The sequence below is a fragment of the Acinonyx jubatus genome, chromosome A1 (assembly GCF_027475565.1).
Source record: "Acinonyx jubatus isolate Ajub_Pintada_27869175 chromosome A1, VMU_Ajub_asm_v1.0, whole genome shotgun sequence".
NCBI lineage: Eukaryota > Metazoa > Chordata > Mammalia > Carnivora > Felidae > Acinonyx > Acinonyx jubatus.
In genome coordinates this window covers 139,086,766-139,102,121 of record NC_069380.1, presented here as the reverse complement: position 1 = coordinate 139,102,121, position 15,356 = coordinate 139,086,766, and the positions used below count along the sequence as shown (strand labels likewise).

At 40.1% G+C, this 15,356-nt stretch overlaps 1 protein-coding gene and 1 long non-coding RNA gene across 4 annotated transcripts in view; both read right to left on the bottom strand.

Annotated features, from left to right (window-relative positions):
* The window catches only part of IQGAP2 (IQ motif containing GTPase activating protein 2), a 292,655-nt gene that overhangs the window by 8,727 nt on the left and 268,572 nt on the right, over nucleotides 1-15,356 (bottom strand). For all 3 annotated transcript variants that reach the window (XM_027039688.2, XM_027039709.2, XM_015072106.3), the window contains 3 exons: nucleotides 5,923-6,010; nucleotides 3,117-3,329; nucleotides 62-222 (listed from right to left, as the gene is read on the bottom strand). In XM_027039688.2, coding sequence (XP_026895489.2) covers nucleotides 62-222; nucleotides 3,117-3,329; nucleotides 5,923-6,010 — 462 coding nt within the window. The remainder of the gene's footprint in view (nucleotides 1-61; nucleotides 223-3,116; nucleotides 3,330-5,922; nucleotides 6,011-15,356) is intronic.
* On the bottom strand, nucleotides 8,607-13,394 carry LOC128315970 (uncharacterized). Its single transcript, XR_008299231.1, has 2 exons — nucleotides 9,050-13,394; nucleotides 8,607-8,795 (listed from the first exon to the last, which is right to left on the bottom strand). It is a non-coding gene; the product is annotated as an uncharacterized LOC128315970 (long non-coding RNA).

Sequence of the window (15,356 nt, the reverse complement as noted above, 5' to 3'; positions counted from 1 at the left end):
AAAATAATTGACACACATATAAATCATGACATTACAAATGGATATATGATTTTTAACTTACCGTCTTTTTAAGTTGTCCAAGCAAGTCTTTATGTAGGTGTCATAATAATTAATTTGCTCTTCATAAAATGCCGCCTTCTCATTAAGTGCATTCAGGGTCTGTTGAAGTTTTGCCAATTCAGCTTTTCGAAGCTTACGATATATTCTTTGATTTCGAATGTCCTAAAAAACAAGTAAAGGCTATGATATGACATTTAAGAAGGTTAATTTATGACACTGCCAATTTGGGACAAGAAGAATGTGGACTATGAAGTCACTGTTTGTGACTGTTAACCTGTAACTTCCCTTAGTCACCTTAATCTTTATATATATATTTATATAAATATATATATTTATATATATTTATATAAATATAAATATTTATATTTATATATTTATATAAATATATATATTTATATAATTTATAATTTTATAATATATATTTTATAATATATATTCTTATAATTTATACATATAAATATATATTTACATATATATATATATATATATATATATATATATATATATATATATAGTTGTGTGTACGTGTGTACACATATATGTTTAAGTTTAACTTAAGCAATGTCTGCACCCAACCTGGGGCTTGAACTCACGACCCCAAGATCAAGAGCTCCATACTCTACCAACTGAACCAGCCAGGTACCCCATAATCTCTGCAAACTAAGGTGCTGCCCCCTTCCTTGCTTACTTCAGACTGGCAAAGGTCACTAATTCATGTTAACAGAGATGCTAAAATTTATTTTTGTTTTGATGGAAAAGAAGAGAAGCATTTTTAGAATGACCATAAAATGAAATAGTGTTCTAAAAGGGGCATAAGGAAGACTTCAGTAGGAGATAGCAATTTCTTCAAAATGTTTTCAACATTCCACTTTGAAGAATACTTTACCTGAAAAGGTTTACATGCAATTACTGCATTCATTTTAGAAATAAAAACAAAACAAAACAAAAAAACAATGCACTGTTTAATCTGGGAAATAGTTCTTTTTTTTTCTTTTCTTTTTTTTAATCTGGGAACTATTTCTGACGGCTTGCAAAAACAACTGAGCTCTCAAGGCTGACTGGAAAGATTTAACTTTGGTGACTACTGCTTGGATTTAAATACAGTTCCTAGAACATCACGTCGTTCAAGTTACTCACAAATTACAAGGGCTATGCTATGTTTAAACTTATAGACATAAGATTTATTTGCAATTCTAAATGGTAAATCATGAAAATCATAAAAATGATGCTTGTTTAATATTATTTTCCCTATGTGGACAAATTAAAAAACATTCCCCTAGGAATCCAGACAGACATACACATGTATGTGTAAAAACTGTCCATTAAACAGGATCTTTTGGAGGATACCTTCATGACAGCTTTTTTTAAAAGGCGAAAACATTAATTTTTCTACTACATATTCGCAAAGACAGATATTTTCCACCCCAGGGCTATAGAAAGAAATGTGACTTCCCTTGAGTCACAGTCACTTAGGCTAGGAGGAATAAGCCTATTGCCAAAAGTGACCATGACTTTCCACGGAAAAAAGAAATGGAGGTGATTTTCCACCAAGAAATTAAGACAATTTACTTTTTTTTTTCTGATCACTTAACTGCTGTGAACCTCCAGACCCATTTTTAATTTGCATGTTTGGATGCAAAGAATGAAATGTTCTTTGACCCAAATATGTATTTCCTTATCCTTGGCAAACAGATCTCAGCCATTTCCTGTGATGTTTCCTCACACTAATTTGAGATCCTTTTCTCAGGAAGTTTCCCAACTGTTAAAATACGGGATGAAAAAACAGAAAGCAACATCTAAGTCTCAACTGCATTTAGGGTCAATTGTTCAGAGGCAAATTCTCAGGACAAAGAGTTATCATCTCAATGCCAGGTCCTAAGAGCAATTGGGCTATATGACAACTCAAGAGAGAACTCTCATAGAAGTGTCATTTAAAAAAAATTTTTTTTAAATGTTTTGTTTATTTTCGAGACAGAGCATAAACCGGGAAGGGGCAGAGAGAGAGGGAGACACAGAATCGGAAGCAGGCTCCAGGCTCTGAGCTGTCAGCACAGAGCCCGATGCGGGGCTCGAACTCACGAACCGCGAGATCATAACCTGAGCCAAAGTCGGACACTTAACCAACTGAGCCATCCAGGCGCCCCGGAAGTGTCATTTTTAAAACTAGTAGGTATTGGGAAAAACAAAACCAAAAAACTAGTAGGTATTGGAGTGCCTGACTGGCTCAGTCAGTGGGGCATGTGACTCTTGACCTTGGTGTTGTAGGTTTGAGTCCCATGTTAAGTATAGAGATTACTAAAAAAATCTTTAAAAAACCCCACAAAACTAGTAGGTATTGTTTTAAAAGTATAGATGAAACTTGTCTATTCCATTTCCTGAACATTTATTTCTAGTGTGTCAAATGTCCTAATGACTTGGAAAAGTTGTGACTTTTCTCTATTAAAAGTCATCAGTGGGGGCACCTGGGTGGCTTAGTTGGTTAAGTGTCCGACTTTGGCTCAGGTCACGATCTCATGGTTTGTGAGTTCGAACCCCACATCAGACTCTGCTTTCAGCACAGAGCCTGCTTCAGACCCTCTGTCAACCTCTCTCTCTGCCCCTTCCCCACTTGTTCTCTCAAAATAAATAAACTTTGAAAAAAAAAGTCATCAATGGGTGTGGAACCCTTAAAAATCTGTAATATTGGGGCCTGTGGGTGGCTCAGTTGATTAAGTGTCTGGCTCTTGATTTCAGCTCAGGTCATGATCTCATGGTCGTGGGATTAAGCCCTACATGTGGCTCTGTGCTGAGTGTGGAGCCTACTTGGGATTCTCTCTCTCCCTGTCTCTGCCTCTCCCCCAGTTGCATGCTCTCTCTCTCTCAAAATAACTAAATAAATGTTAAAAAAATAAAGCAAATGATCCTTTAAAAAAGTCAAATAAAAATCTGTAAGATTGACCATGGCATTACAACTATGAATTACAACTATGTCACCTCATAGACTGCCCAGCATATGACCAACGATTAGCCAGTGTTGGTCTGCTAAGTGTAGAAGGAAGAATACTATTTTCAAAAACCTTGGCAATCTCATTGAGAATGTCTTGGTACTTATTTTTGGATGACACATGTCTGGTTTGTTCCAAAGTCCGAAGATTTCTCTGGATTTTCCTCTTCTTCTGCTGCAGGGGTAGCTGTGCATCTTCAATCATAGACTGGCTATGCTTCATTTCTTCTGGGGCCTGGGAATCTATAATCGCACGGCTCTCCATGTCTCTGGCATGATCTGCTTCCTGAAAAGGGAATATCAAGATGTTGACTTTTCTCTGATTCCCCCATCTCACAAACTCATAAGCTGTGTAAGGCAAGTTAATGTCAAAATAAAAGAAGTCCTCAGGTCAGAGTTCAACGGCCAGAATCAGCACGTGCTCATGGATTTTGAAGTAGGTCTTTGGAAGGGATTATTTCATCTTTTTGAGCAATATAGCAGTGGTGGCAGGCCTATTGTGAGCAAAATTCTCAATGGCTCCTTTAGTGCAAACATGACAGATCACCTTAGTAACAAACATACTCCAGTGGGGAACTGATGTCTTATAATTCCCTGAATGGAAGGATTTCCATCTGCTAGAGACTTCAGTTGAGGAAACAGACTACATTATTCATGAAAACACAGCTAACACCCTGAACATCCAGAACCTGATTGAACTCTCACACCTCAGCCATATTTATGGAGATCTGTAAGCCAGGAAGGCAGAGACCTTTGTTCTAATGAGGGAATAATTCTCAAACTACCAACTCTGAAAAACCTGCAGGGTTTTCTGGAACCAAAATGGAATAAGAATATTCGAGCTCATACTAATTTCTCAAATAAATGAAGAGTAAATGAATGAATAGAATTTGGACAGGTTGTTAAAAAAAAAAAAGTTTTCTAAGGAGACTGGTGATCTTCCCATTTCATTAGATGATTGACACAATAAATGAAGTCTAAGGATACAAGTATTATCAGATGACAGATCAGTATCACCTACACAGGAATAGTTAACCAGGCCAGCAGTAAATAACAATAGCAACTGTAGCACCTAATATGTTGCTGAACATCTAATATGAGCCAGGTATTCTACCCACTTAACATGTTTTAACTCATTTTTTACTGCTGTGAATTAAGCACTATTATTATTCTCATTTTATAGCTGAGAAAACTGAGGCTCAGAAAAACTTCTAAGTGCCCAGAATTACATAGCTAGGAGATGCAGCATTCTTAGTGACATTTGGGGAAAAATTAAATATTCAAAGGGACTAAAATTCTCTTACTAAATTAAAATATTCCACTCACAATATTCCACTCACATTGTCTAAAAATATTCATACATTAACCAACATCAGATCACTTGTAGTTTTATTTTATATATTTTTAAAATTAAAAATTGACAGTCATTTCTTAGAGGCAACCACTTTAATTAAAAATGATGCAGGGGGCACCTGGGTGCCTCAGTCCCTTAAGCATCCGACTCTTGATCTTGGCTCAGGTCAAGATCTCACCGTTCGGGAGTTCAAACACCGCAGTGGGCTCACTGCTGTCAGTGCAGAGCCTGCTTTGGATCCTCTGTGCCCCCCTCTCTCTGCCCCTCCCCCATGTGAGTGGGCTTTCTCTCTCTCTCTCTGTCTCTCTCTCTCAAATAAACAAACATTAAAAAAAAGTAAACTCTCAAAAAAAAAGAATGACTCAGGAAAATTATGGGGAGCTCTGCCAGGAAGTACCTAATTAGATAATTTTGTTAACTTTTTCCAGGGAGTGACGATTATTGACAACTAAAGCAGTAACAGTGAATTAATTTCATTAAAAATGAGTGAAATAGGGCGCCTGGGTGGCTCAGTCGGTTAAGCGGCCGACTTCGGCTCAGGTCATGATCTCATGGTCCGTGAGTTTGAGCCCCGCGTCGGGCTCTGTGCAGACAGCTCAGAGCCTGGAGCCTGTTTCAGATTCTGTGTCTCCCTCTCTCTGACCCTCCCCGTTCATGCTCTGTCTCTGTCTCAAAAATAAATAAACGTTAAAAAAAAAAAATAAAAAAAAATGAGTGAAATAAACAATGATGTATTTTCTTTTTTTTTTTTTTAATTTTTTTTTTCAACGTTTATTTTTATTTTTGGGACAGAGAGAGACAGAGCATGAACGGGCGAGGGGCAGAGAGAGAGGGAGACACAGAATCGGAAACAGGCTCCAGGCTCTGAGCCATCAGCCCAGAGCCTGACGCGGGGCTCGAACTCACGGACTGCGAGATCGTGACCTGGCTGAAGTCGGACGCTTAACCGACTGCACCACCCAGGCGCCCCAACAATGATGTATTTTCACAGATGTTGATAAAGATTTTAACGCAAGATTGTTATGAATCTTTAGTTGCTTACACCAGGGTAATAGTGCTCTGACCTGACGGACTGAACACATTTGCTCCTGAAGCATTTAGAAAACAGTTTTCACGTGTGAGACACTGGTTTGTTTCAAGTTAGCCAACGTGTAGAACATGAGAGGTATTTTCCTATATCCTATTGACCAGAACTATCTCTTAACAACTTACCTGCCCACCCACTGAGTGATGAAGTTTACGATGAGCATTCAGAAGCTTTGACCCAGAACTACCTTCACAGTCTAGGACAAAATTACATCCAGCATAAATTTGGTGCTGCATTTTCTATTTCATTCCCTTGGATAGGGATTTCATATATATGACTCAACTCAGCTGGCTAGAGTAAGAGAGAAAATTCCTTACTTTCAAACCATGTCATGTGTAGTGTTTTCATGACAACAGTGAACTCTGGACATGAAGATCAGTCAAGTCAACTTCCACACATGGTACTTATTATTTTACATTCAAAGACCAATTACTTAACCTCTTTTGTAGTTGCTGGTGTCTCCAAGATTTCTGTCAATGTGTTCCCTGGTTGGTTCCGGATGACATCAATGATCAGCTTTTTGGTCCTTACAAAATTGAGAAGAGACAGACTTTCAGACAGCAGTCCTGATGCACAACCATCTGCTTTTCCCGAGGGAGTGCACAAACACATACAAAGATAATCCCTGAAAATAAAAGTCTTTTGGAAATTCACATCTGCTCTGAGGCTCCTGTAAGTTCGCTAATGCTTGATAACTGAAGTCTGGGTTTTACACACTGGATGTCGTGGGATTTTGGTGTCAGTAACACGGGGACAGGTATGTCATAGGATTCCTTATCTAAACACGTTTCCTTCTTTGTAGGCTGGGACTATTATTGATGAGTGGGATGGACAAGTGGTGCCGATATGTCCTGTTACCACAGAGAATGCAGGAATGATATCTAGTACCCTTGCCTCTTTCCCGACTTTAATAATGCTTAAGCTTCTGAGCCTGTTTAATACATTCTAAGCCTTTAGGAGCCAGTCCAAATGTTACCTTTCCTGCTCTGAGAAAGTTATGAAACGGTGTAAAGGCCTGTGGGAGTGAGCGGTCCCAGATGGGCTGTGGGGGCTTTGGCTGCCGGCTGACAGAGCCGCTGGGAGGACAGTGTTCAAGAGCCTCAGGTCCCTTGGAAAAGCTAACTACTAGGCTTGCATCCTTGTCTTCCTGAGGCAGCTAAGAGAAGAGCTGCTCAATGAAACATCAATAGCAAGGAAACTCAGCTGGAGGCGCTAAAAGCACACTACTTTTTCTCATGTGTCCCTTGATGTGGTCAGCCACCCCTTCCTAAAAGATCAGGTTATGTAATGATGTGAAAAAATTTCAACATAAAAGGCAAGAGGGTCAAGTCTGTGTACTTTTACATGAGTGGCAAAAATAGTGGAGATAGCTTCCTTTCCAAAAAATGGAAACATAAACAGAAGCTGCCTAAAATTATCAACAGGTCTAACTGATGACGGAAGTCTCACTTTTTTTGCTGCTCTATGGTATTTAACCTCACTAGTTCCAAAGGCACTGTGTGACATCTCTAGATGATATATTTCCCCTTCGTCTACAGCAGGAAATGTTCACATGGCATGAAAATTAGAAAATGAAAACAAAACATCGTTCTTGTCGTGAAACATCAGGGCAAATGACAGGGAAAATCCTCAAGGTTAATTCCAAATATATTATTTTTGAAAATAGGATAAAATCCAATAAACCATCTGTAAACACTTTTGTCATTTATTTATTTCAAGTCTATATGAGAAGAACAATTATAGCCATTTCCTCTGGCCCATGACCCTTCACTTCTGGGGATTTACAGGCTGTCTGGGAATGTACAAATACTCCTCTGAGAGTCAAAGGTGGACACACAGCTGATTACAGCCATGTGGGCGAAGGCACTGTTTCTAAGGCGGCTGTAGCTTAGAGAGCCAAGTCTGGTTTTCTCCTCACACTACTCCTTCTACCGATCATCATGAATGTATTAAATAGGAACATCAAGTTAAAAATGAAAACATTGGATGATTTTAAAAATATAGACACAGTGATGGTTTCATATTTGAAATAACATTCTGGGAACTACTTATGGTACATGTTTCCAGGAAACTCCCAGCTCATCTCTTTAGAGAGGGTATCTGATGACCAAAATGACTAGGGTCACTAAAGCATGCTGTGCAAGGGACAAAGAATGTTTGTTAAGGAGTTGCTCAAGGACAAACTGCCTATACTGCATTTTTGTCTTGGAATTCTACTTTACATCAAGCCTGTGGAATCCCCTGCCAAAGTTCTATCCTAGGCATCTCGCATGTAAGGAACCGTCCTGTTTCAGGATAGGGAACTATCTCCCCCTACAGCATGCCTAATGGTTATGGGTACTGGGGTCAGACAGATGTAAGGTCCAATTGGGGCTCCTGCTGCTTACTAGCTGTGTGGACTTATACAAACTATATAACCTCAATGACTCTGTTTTTTTCATCTATATAACGGGATTCTCTCAGAGGACTTATGGGAGGACTGAAGGGAAAGTGGCATGTAAAGCCTCTCAGTAGGATCTGACATGTAGTAAGCACTCGCATGGTCATTAAAGCTGAGCTGCCCAAGATGGCAGCCATTGGCCACAGGTGGCCATGGACCACTTGAAACATGCCTGGTCCAAACTGAGATGTATTGGAGGTGTAAAACCCACACTGGATTTTGAATGCTTAGGATGAAAAAACTAACAGTTTTTTACACTAATTACATATTGAAATACTGACATTTTTGATACACTGGCTTAACTAAAATATATTGGAATTATTATTAATATTTATGTAAGCTCTATGCCCAGTGTGGGGCTTGAATTGATGGCCCTGAGGTCAAGAGTTGCATGCTCTACCAACTAAGCCAGTCAGGCACCCCTAAATAAAATAAATTGGAATTAATTTAACTTAAAAAAATGTTCATTTATTTTTGAGAGAGACAGCATGAGTGGGGGAGGTGCAGAGAGAGGGCAGGGCAGAGGAACTGAAGTGGGTTCTGTGCTGACAGCAGAGAGTCTGATGGGGGGCTCCAACTCAGGAACCATGAGATCATGGCCTGAGCTAGAGTTAGATGCTCAACCTACTGAGCCACCCAGGCACTTAATTTCACTTTTTTTTTTAAACGTTTATTTATTTGAGAGAGACAATGTGCACGTGTGGACACAGAAGAGGGCAGAGAGGGAGGGGGAGAGAGAATCTCAAGCAGGTTCCATGTGTCGGCACGGCGCCTGACATGGGGCTCAATCTCACAAATTGTGAGATCATGACCTGAGCCAAAATCAAGAGTCAGAGGCTTAACTGACTGAGCCACCCAGGCGCCCCTGCACCTGTTTCTTTTTCTTTTTTATCTTAATTTTTATTTATTTTAATGTTTACTTTTGAGAGAGACAGAGCATGAGCTGGGGCGGTGGCGGGGGGGGTGGAGGCAGAGAGAGAGGGAGACACAGAATCCAAAGCAGGCTCCAGGCTCTGAGCTGTCAGCATAGAGCCTGATGCTGGGCTGGCACTCAGGAACCATGAGATCATGGCCGACGGCAAGTTGGAAGCTTAATCGATTGAGCCACCCAGGTGCCCCTTTCACCTGTTTCTTTTTAAAATGTGGTTTCTGGGTTTCTCTGCTGATGGCCCAGAGCCTACTTGGGATTCTCTCTTTCCTTCTGTCTCTCTGCCCCTCCCTGCTCAGGTGCGCGTGCATGCTTTCTCTCTCAAAATAAATAAACAAACATTAAAAAAGTTAAAATGTGGTTTCTAGAAATCTTAAAATTACTTGTGTGGCTCACGTTGAATGTAGTTTGGCAAGTGCAAGATTGGAAAATTCCATTCTTATGCAGGAACCTCACTGTGAGAGATCTGCCTTCCACTGAAGTCCACTCACTGGACCTGGTTAGTCATAGGACTTCTGCACTGAGGGGAACCTTCGGGAAATAGTCCAATCCCTGATTATCCAAATGAAGCAACTAAGATATAAGAGGCTCAGTGGTTACACAAAGGTCACTCTGTTTTCTAGGGTTGCAAAACACAAGTTGAATGCTCTTTCCATATCATCAGCCCCCACAAACCTGTACAGAGGTGCCTCGAATGTGTCCCCAACCCCTCTTCCACTACCTTTCTTTTTGTAAGTGAAACCTCCAGTTCCTTAAACCTCTTCGTGAGAGGGTTTAAACAGAATTCACAGTTTCGCTCACATCTGTTTGCCAATGGTCTTAAGATGTGTCCCCTCCTCACCCCAGTGCAAACGCAAAATTCTAGATAGGGTTTAACCACCATAAACCAACTGGTTAGAGTATTGGCTCTGTGGCTGTTCAAACAATATGTAAGATATGCTGATCAAACCAAGGACTCTACCACCCTCCCTGTTTGAGGAAGTATCTAATTCTGAGGAAGAATAATAATAAAAAAAAAAGCAAGAAAGAAATACACCAAGGATGGGGCACCTGGGTGGCTCAGTTGGTTAAGCACCTGCCTCTTGGTTTCAGTTCAGGTCACGATCACATGGTTTGTGAGATGCAGCCCTGCATCGTGGTCTGCACTGACAGCATGGAATCTGCTGGGGATTCTCTCTCTCTGCCTCTCCCCTGCTTGTGCTCTCCCTCCAAAATAAGTCAATAAACTTAAAAAGAGAGAGAAATACACCAGGAAGTTTGTTCATCATAGCTGTGTTCAAATCCTACTGTTGGTGAATGAGACCACGTGGTGCTTGTAAACTGGCGTGGCCCCTCAGATTTGACCATTCCAGTCACGTGGCATCTTTTCCTATGCTCTGAACCAGTAGCATCCCTGAGCTTCCCCCTCTGCCTGACACTTTGTCCAAGTTTGAAAAGGAGTTCATGTTTGTGGAATCTAAGGAATACTTCCAGTTGTTTAAAATTCTTCTAATACGATTATACATTTTTATCACCAGACATCAAATACCATCTTAGCCATTTAGTGCCCCTGCTAGTTTTGGACCAAAAGCAAAGAAATCTTTCAGGTGGGATGATAGATGCTCCACTGAATCATGTGCTAAGAAAACGAATTCTTGAGAGATGACAACTGAAAGCTCTCAGGCAGCAAAGTATGATTGCAACCCACAAATGTTGCCTTCTACTTAAACACGCATACTTTTGTAGAAAAACAACCTTAATAAAGGCCATAAGGATCATGTTTTTTTAAAGTAAGATCTACGTTCAACGTGGGGCTTGAACTCACCACCCTGAGATCAAGAGTCACATGCTTTACCGACTGAGCCAGCCAGGTGTCCCAAAGATCACACATTTAAAAAAAAAATTAAAAAAAAAAATTTTTTTAACGTTTATTTATTTTTGAGACAGAGAGAGACAGAGCATGAACAGGGGAGGGGCAGAGAGAGAGAGGGAGACACAGAATCTGAAACAGGCTCCAGGCTCTGAGCTGTCAGCACAGAGCCCGACGCGGGGCTCGAACTCACGGACGTGAGATCATGACCTGAGCCGAAGTCGGATGCCCAACCGACCGAGCCATCCAGGCGCCCCCACAAAAAATTTTTTTTAATGTTGATTTTTGAGAGGCAGAGTGCGAGCAGGGGAGGGACAGAGAGAGAGGTACAGAATCCAAAGCAGGCTCCAGGCTCCGAGCTGTCAGCAGAGACACTGACACGGGGCTCAAATCCACAAAGCGCAAAATGACGACCTGAGCCGAAGTTGGTACTAATGCGACTGAGCCACCCAGGCGCCCCATGATCACACATTTTAAGTTGAATCATAAGTTATATGAGAGAGATTTGCAATTGTGTAGTTTTTTAAATAATTTATAAAGTGTTAATGCAGCCTTCATTTGCTCATTGCATCCCTTCCTTCCCCTCCCCCTTTTTATAGATGAGGAGACTGAAGCATAGGTGAGTTGCTCAGAGTTCTATGGCTAATAAGTGACAGATTCAGGCTGTCATCCAAGGTCTCCCCAGGATTCCTCAACCAGGTTTTTCTGGTTTGTTTTTTCAATACCACCAGGCTTGGTACTGTTGACAGAATGGCAGTAGCCCAAACTGAGGTGCCTTATTTAATAAACCCACAGATGGGAAACAGAATGTTTCTCCCTATCCCCCTATGTGCCTTCATGTGCCTCAGATCTATTAGTCAGTCTTTCTCTTTGGCCTGGAAAGAAGTCCCAGCATCAGTTATGCAATAACTGCTTTGCTATCATTCTCATTATTTATTCTAAGTTTCCTAAGAATACAAAGAGCAGTGGCCTTGCCCTCAGTGAGTTGTAAAATCTTGTGATTAAGAGTGTAGGCCCTGCAAGACTTAAGACCATCTGAGTCTGAATCCATTTTCCACTCACGAGCCATATTGCCTAGGAAAGAGTTTTTGTCTGTTCTGTGCCTCATATGTAAAATATAGTTAGTAACCTCTACCTCTTGTGGTTGCCAAGAATATAACAAGACAAATTTCATATATATACGAAGGAATGAATATACATATTATTATCTACCTGTATCTATAGGATAGCGCCTGTCACATGGTAAGCACTCCATAGGTGTTTGTTATCATCTTCATCTAACTATTAATTATAAAGTTAGCACGCTATAAAGTTTACAAGCATAAGGATATTAACAATGTCTCAAATTATTCTACTGCAGGTACTCCCATGAAGATGAGTTATTCATCACTGTAAAGCTAGTTATTTTGTAATTAATCATAAGGGGACGTTGGTGAAGGTTAAAAACACAATATGTTTAACAAGGAAGAAAGTTTTTTTTTTTGATAGAGAAAAGCCAGATACTTTCATATCCCAAATGCTCTTCATTCCATGATTGTCCATTTCAAACTAACTTCCTGAAGGCCTTGTCTGATGTTAGTTAAATTCGGTTCTGTAATGAAGATCCTCAAGAAGTATGTATTATGTTTGAGATAGGAATTTGGTTAGCTTGGAGAAAAGACATCCCCATACAACTTTTCAAATCATTATTTAAAGTGTGTATTAATGGAGAATCCATGATACAGGGCACATGAGTTTAAAGCATGTCAGGGACTAGCTACTTGCTTCCCATAATTTTAGACTTAAATTTCCTCACCACAAAGAGACAGACTTGGGCTGAATGGTCTTCAAGCTTGCTATCATTGACACATTTTATAATTGTCTATTATTAACAAGATTTTAAAATATATACCTAAAATATATGTCTTTGGAAGTAAGGTTTGCCTAACATCATGAAACTAATTCTGTCCAATCTTCTGGGCAATATCCAAATCCCACTTTCAAAGGAAGGCTACTTGGACAATCTTCTCTTCAGGTTGTCGTCCACACTGATCACTGGGCTGCTTAGTGAGGGGCTCTGCCTATGGCAGGATCTTAAAATATGCCCAGAAGAAGACTATCTAGACCCCAGAGGTCCATGAAAGCAGTGAATTATCAAGAATTATTAAAACACTAGCCTAGTAGTCCTTTTGTATAAATGAAAAAGTCGATCATACAATTCACTACGAATTGCAAGGAACCCCAGGAAACCAAAAGAATCTTGAAAAAGAACAAGTTGGAAGACTTATGCTTAGCAATTTCAAAACTTACTGCAAAGTTACAGTGATCCATATAATGTGGGACTAGGATAAGGACTGACACAGATCAATGGAATAGAATTAAGAGTCCAGAAAGTCATATGTGTATGGTCAATTGGCTTTTGACAAGGGTATCTAAGTCCATTCAAGGGAGAAAAATAGTGTCTTTAAGTAATAGCGGTAAGACAAATGAACATGCACCTGCAAAAAAAAAAAAAAAATGAAATTGGGCTTCTGCCTTACACCAAACACAAAAATTAGCTCAAAAGGGGTAATACACCTAAACATAAAAGAAACTATAGAACTCTTAGAAGAAAACATAGGAGTAAATGTTCAGGACTCAGGGTTGGGCAAGGATTTTTTTTTTTTTTTTAAATTTCAGACAGAGTGCAAGTGGGTGAGAGAGGTGCAAGGGAGGGGGAGGGGGAGGAGGAGGAAGAGGAGGAGGAGGAGGAGGAGGAGGAGGAGAGGAAGGAGGAGAGGAAGGAGAAGGAGAGGAAGGAGAAGGAGAGGAAGGAGAAGGAGAGGAAGGAGGAGGAGAGGAAGGAGGAGGAGGAGAGGAAGGAGGAGGAGGAGGAAGGAGGGGAAGGAAGAAGAGGAGGAGGAGGGAGAGAGAGAGAAAGAGAGGGAGAGATATGACTCTGGGATCATGACATGAGCTGAAACCAAGACTCAAGACAGATGCTCAACCAACTGAGCCACCCAGGTGCCCCAATGATTTCTCATTTCATGACACCAAAAGCACAAGCAACAACAAAAAATAAACTGTCCTTCATCAAGTTAAAAAACTTCTGTGCATAAAAGGACATTACCAAGAGCATAAAAAGGCAACCCACAGGAGTAAAAAATATGTGCAAGTCATAAATCTGGCAGGTGTCTACTCTCTAGAATATAGAAGGAGCTCTTAGAACTCTGCAACAAAAAAGACAAACCAAAAAACAGGCCCAAGACTTGAACAGACATTTCTACAAAGAAGGTACACAAATGGGTGACAAGGACAACTCAACATTATTTATCATCAGGGGAATGCAAATCAAAATCACAACGAGATACTACTTCATATGCACTAGAATGGCTGTAACAACATAAAACAGAAAATAAGTGTCTGTGAAGATGTGGAAAAGTTCGAACTCTTATACCTTGGGGGTGGAAATACAAGACGGTGAAGCCACTATGAAAAGAAGTTTGGCAGTTTCTCAAAAAGCTAAACTTAGAAGTCCCTTATGACCCAGCAATTCCACTCCTAGGTTTATATCCAAAAGAAGTGAAAACAGGTGTTCAAATAAATACTTGTACACAAATGGTCACAGCAATACTATTCACAATAGTCAAAAGGTACAACCCGAATGTCCATGATCAATGTGCTGTATCCATACAAGGGAATATTATTCGGCCAAAAACATTATGTGGAGTCAAAGAAGACAGATGCAAGAGATCACATAGTGTATGATTCCAATTATATGAAATGTCTAGAAAAGACAAGTTCATAGAGACAGAAAGCACTAGGGACGCTGGGGCAGGGCCTACAGAGCCCTGAGGGTAGTGGGGGAATAACTGATTAATAGAAGTTCTGGAACTAGAAAGTTGTGATGGTTGTGTGACATTCTGAATGTACAAAATGCCACTCATTTGTATACTTGAAAAGATGGTAAATTTTATGTTATGTGTATTTTACAACAATAAGAAAAAAAAAAACAACACTGGTTCTACATAGTATGGCGGTTAAAGGAGCAGACAGCATTTGCTTCCAGCACATGCTGGGGAGCTGGGACAGGGCCATCCAAGGGCTGATGTAAGTAGGACAATGGACCAGGTTTCCCTAGCTAAGATATATGGTTGCCCAACATACCTAACTTTTAAAATCAATTCCAAAAATTTGCAGACCCATCAACGCTCATTCAGAAACAAGTATAAATATATATAAATATATGATATTGAGAATATGTGGTATTTTAGACTACCCACTTTGTGTTTTCCATTCATTAATGCCTACAAGTGAGTTGAATGCATTTAGAAAATGATGTTCAACTAACAGACAAAACCAATTATGAAAACATTTCTTCCCATTACTTCTAAGGACAAAGCATATGAGATCATAGGATACTTGCCTTAATTTAATTTGCATGGCAGAACCACAGAGTCTCTGCATTTCCAGTTACCTTTATAATTGGCAATTTCTCACAGGAACCCAGGGAACAGATTGCATAGCTTCCCCCGTCTCTGTTGCCCTGCCCTGTGTTGTCTCTTTGCAAATTCAATATGAGTTGGTAATCAGCAGTCTAAGGAAGTACCTTCAACTCTTAAGAGGCCAAGAGTGTGTAAGAGTTCTGCAGCTTGGCTTCTGTCCTGCAATTGAGCTGTACTCCCCACCATCAGACT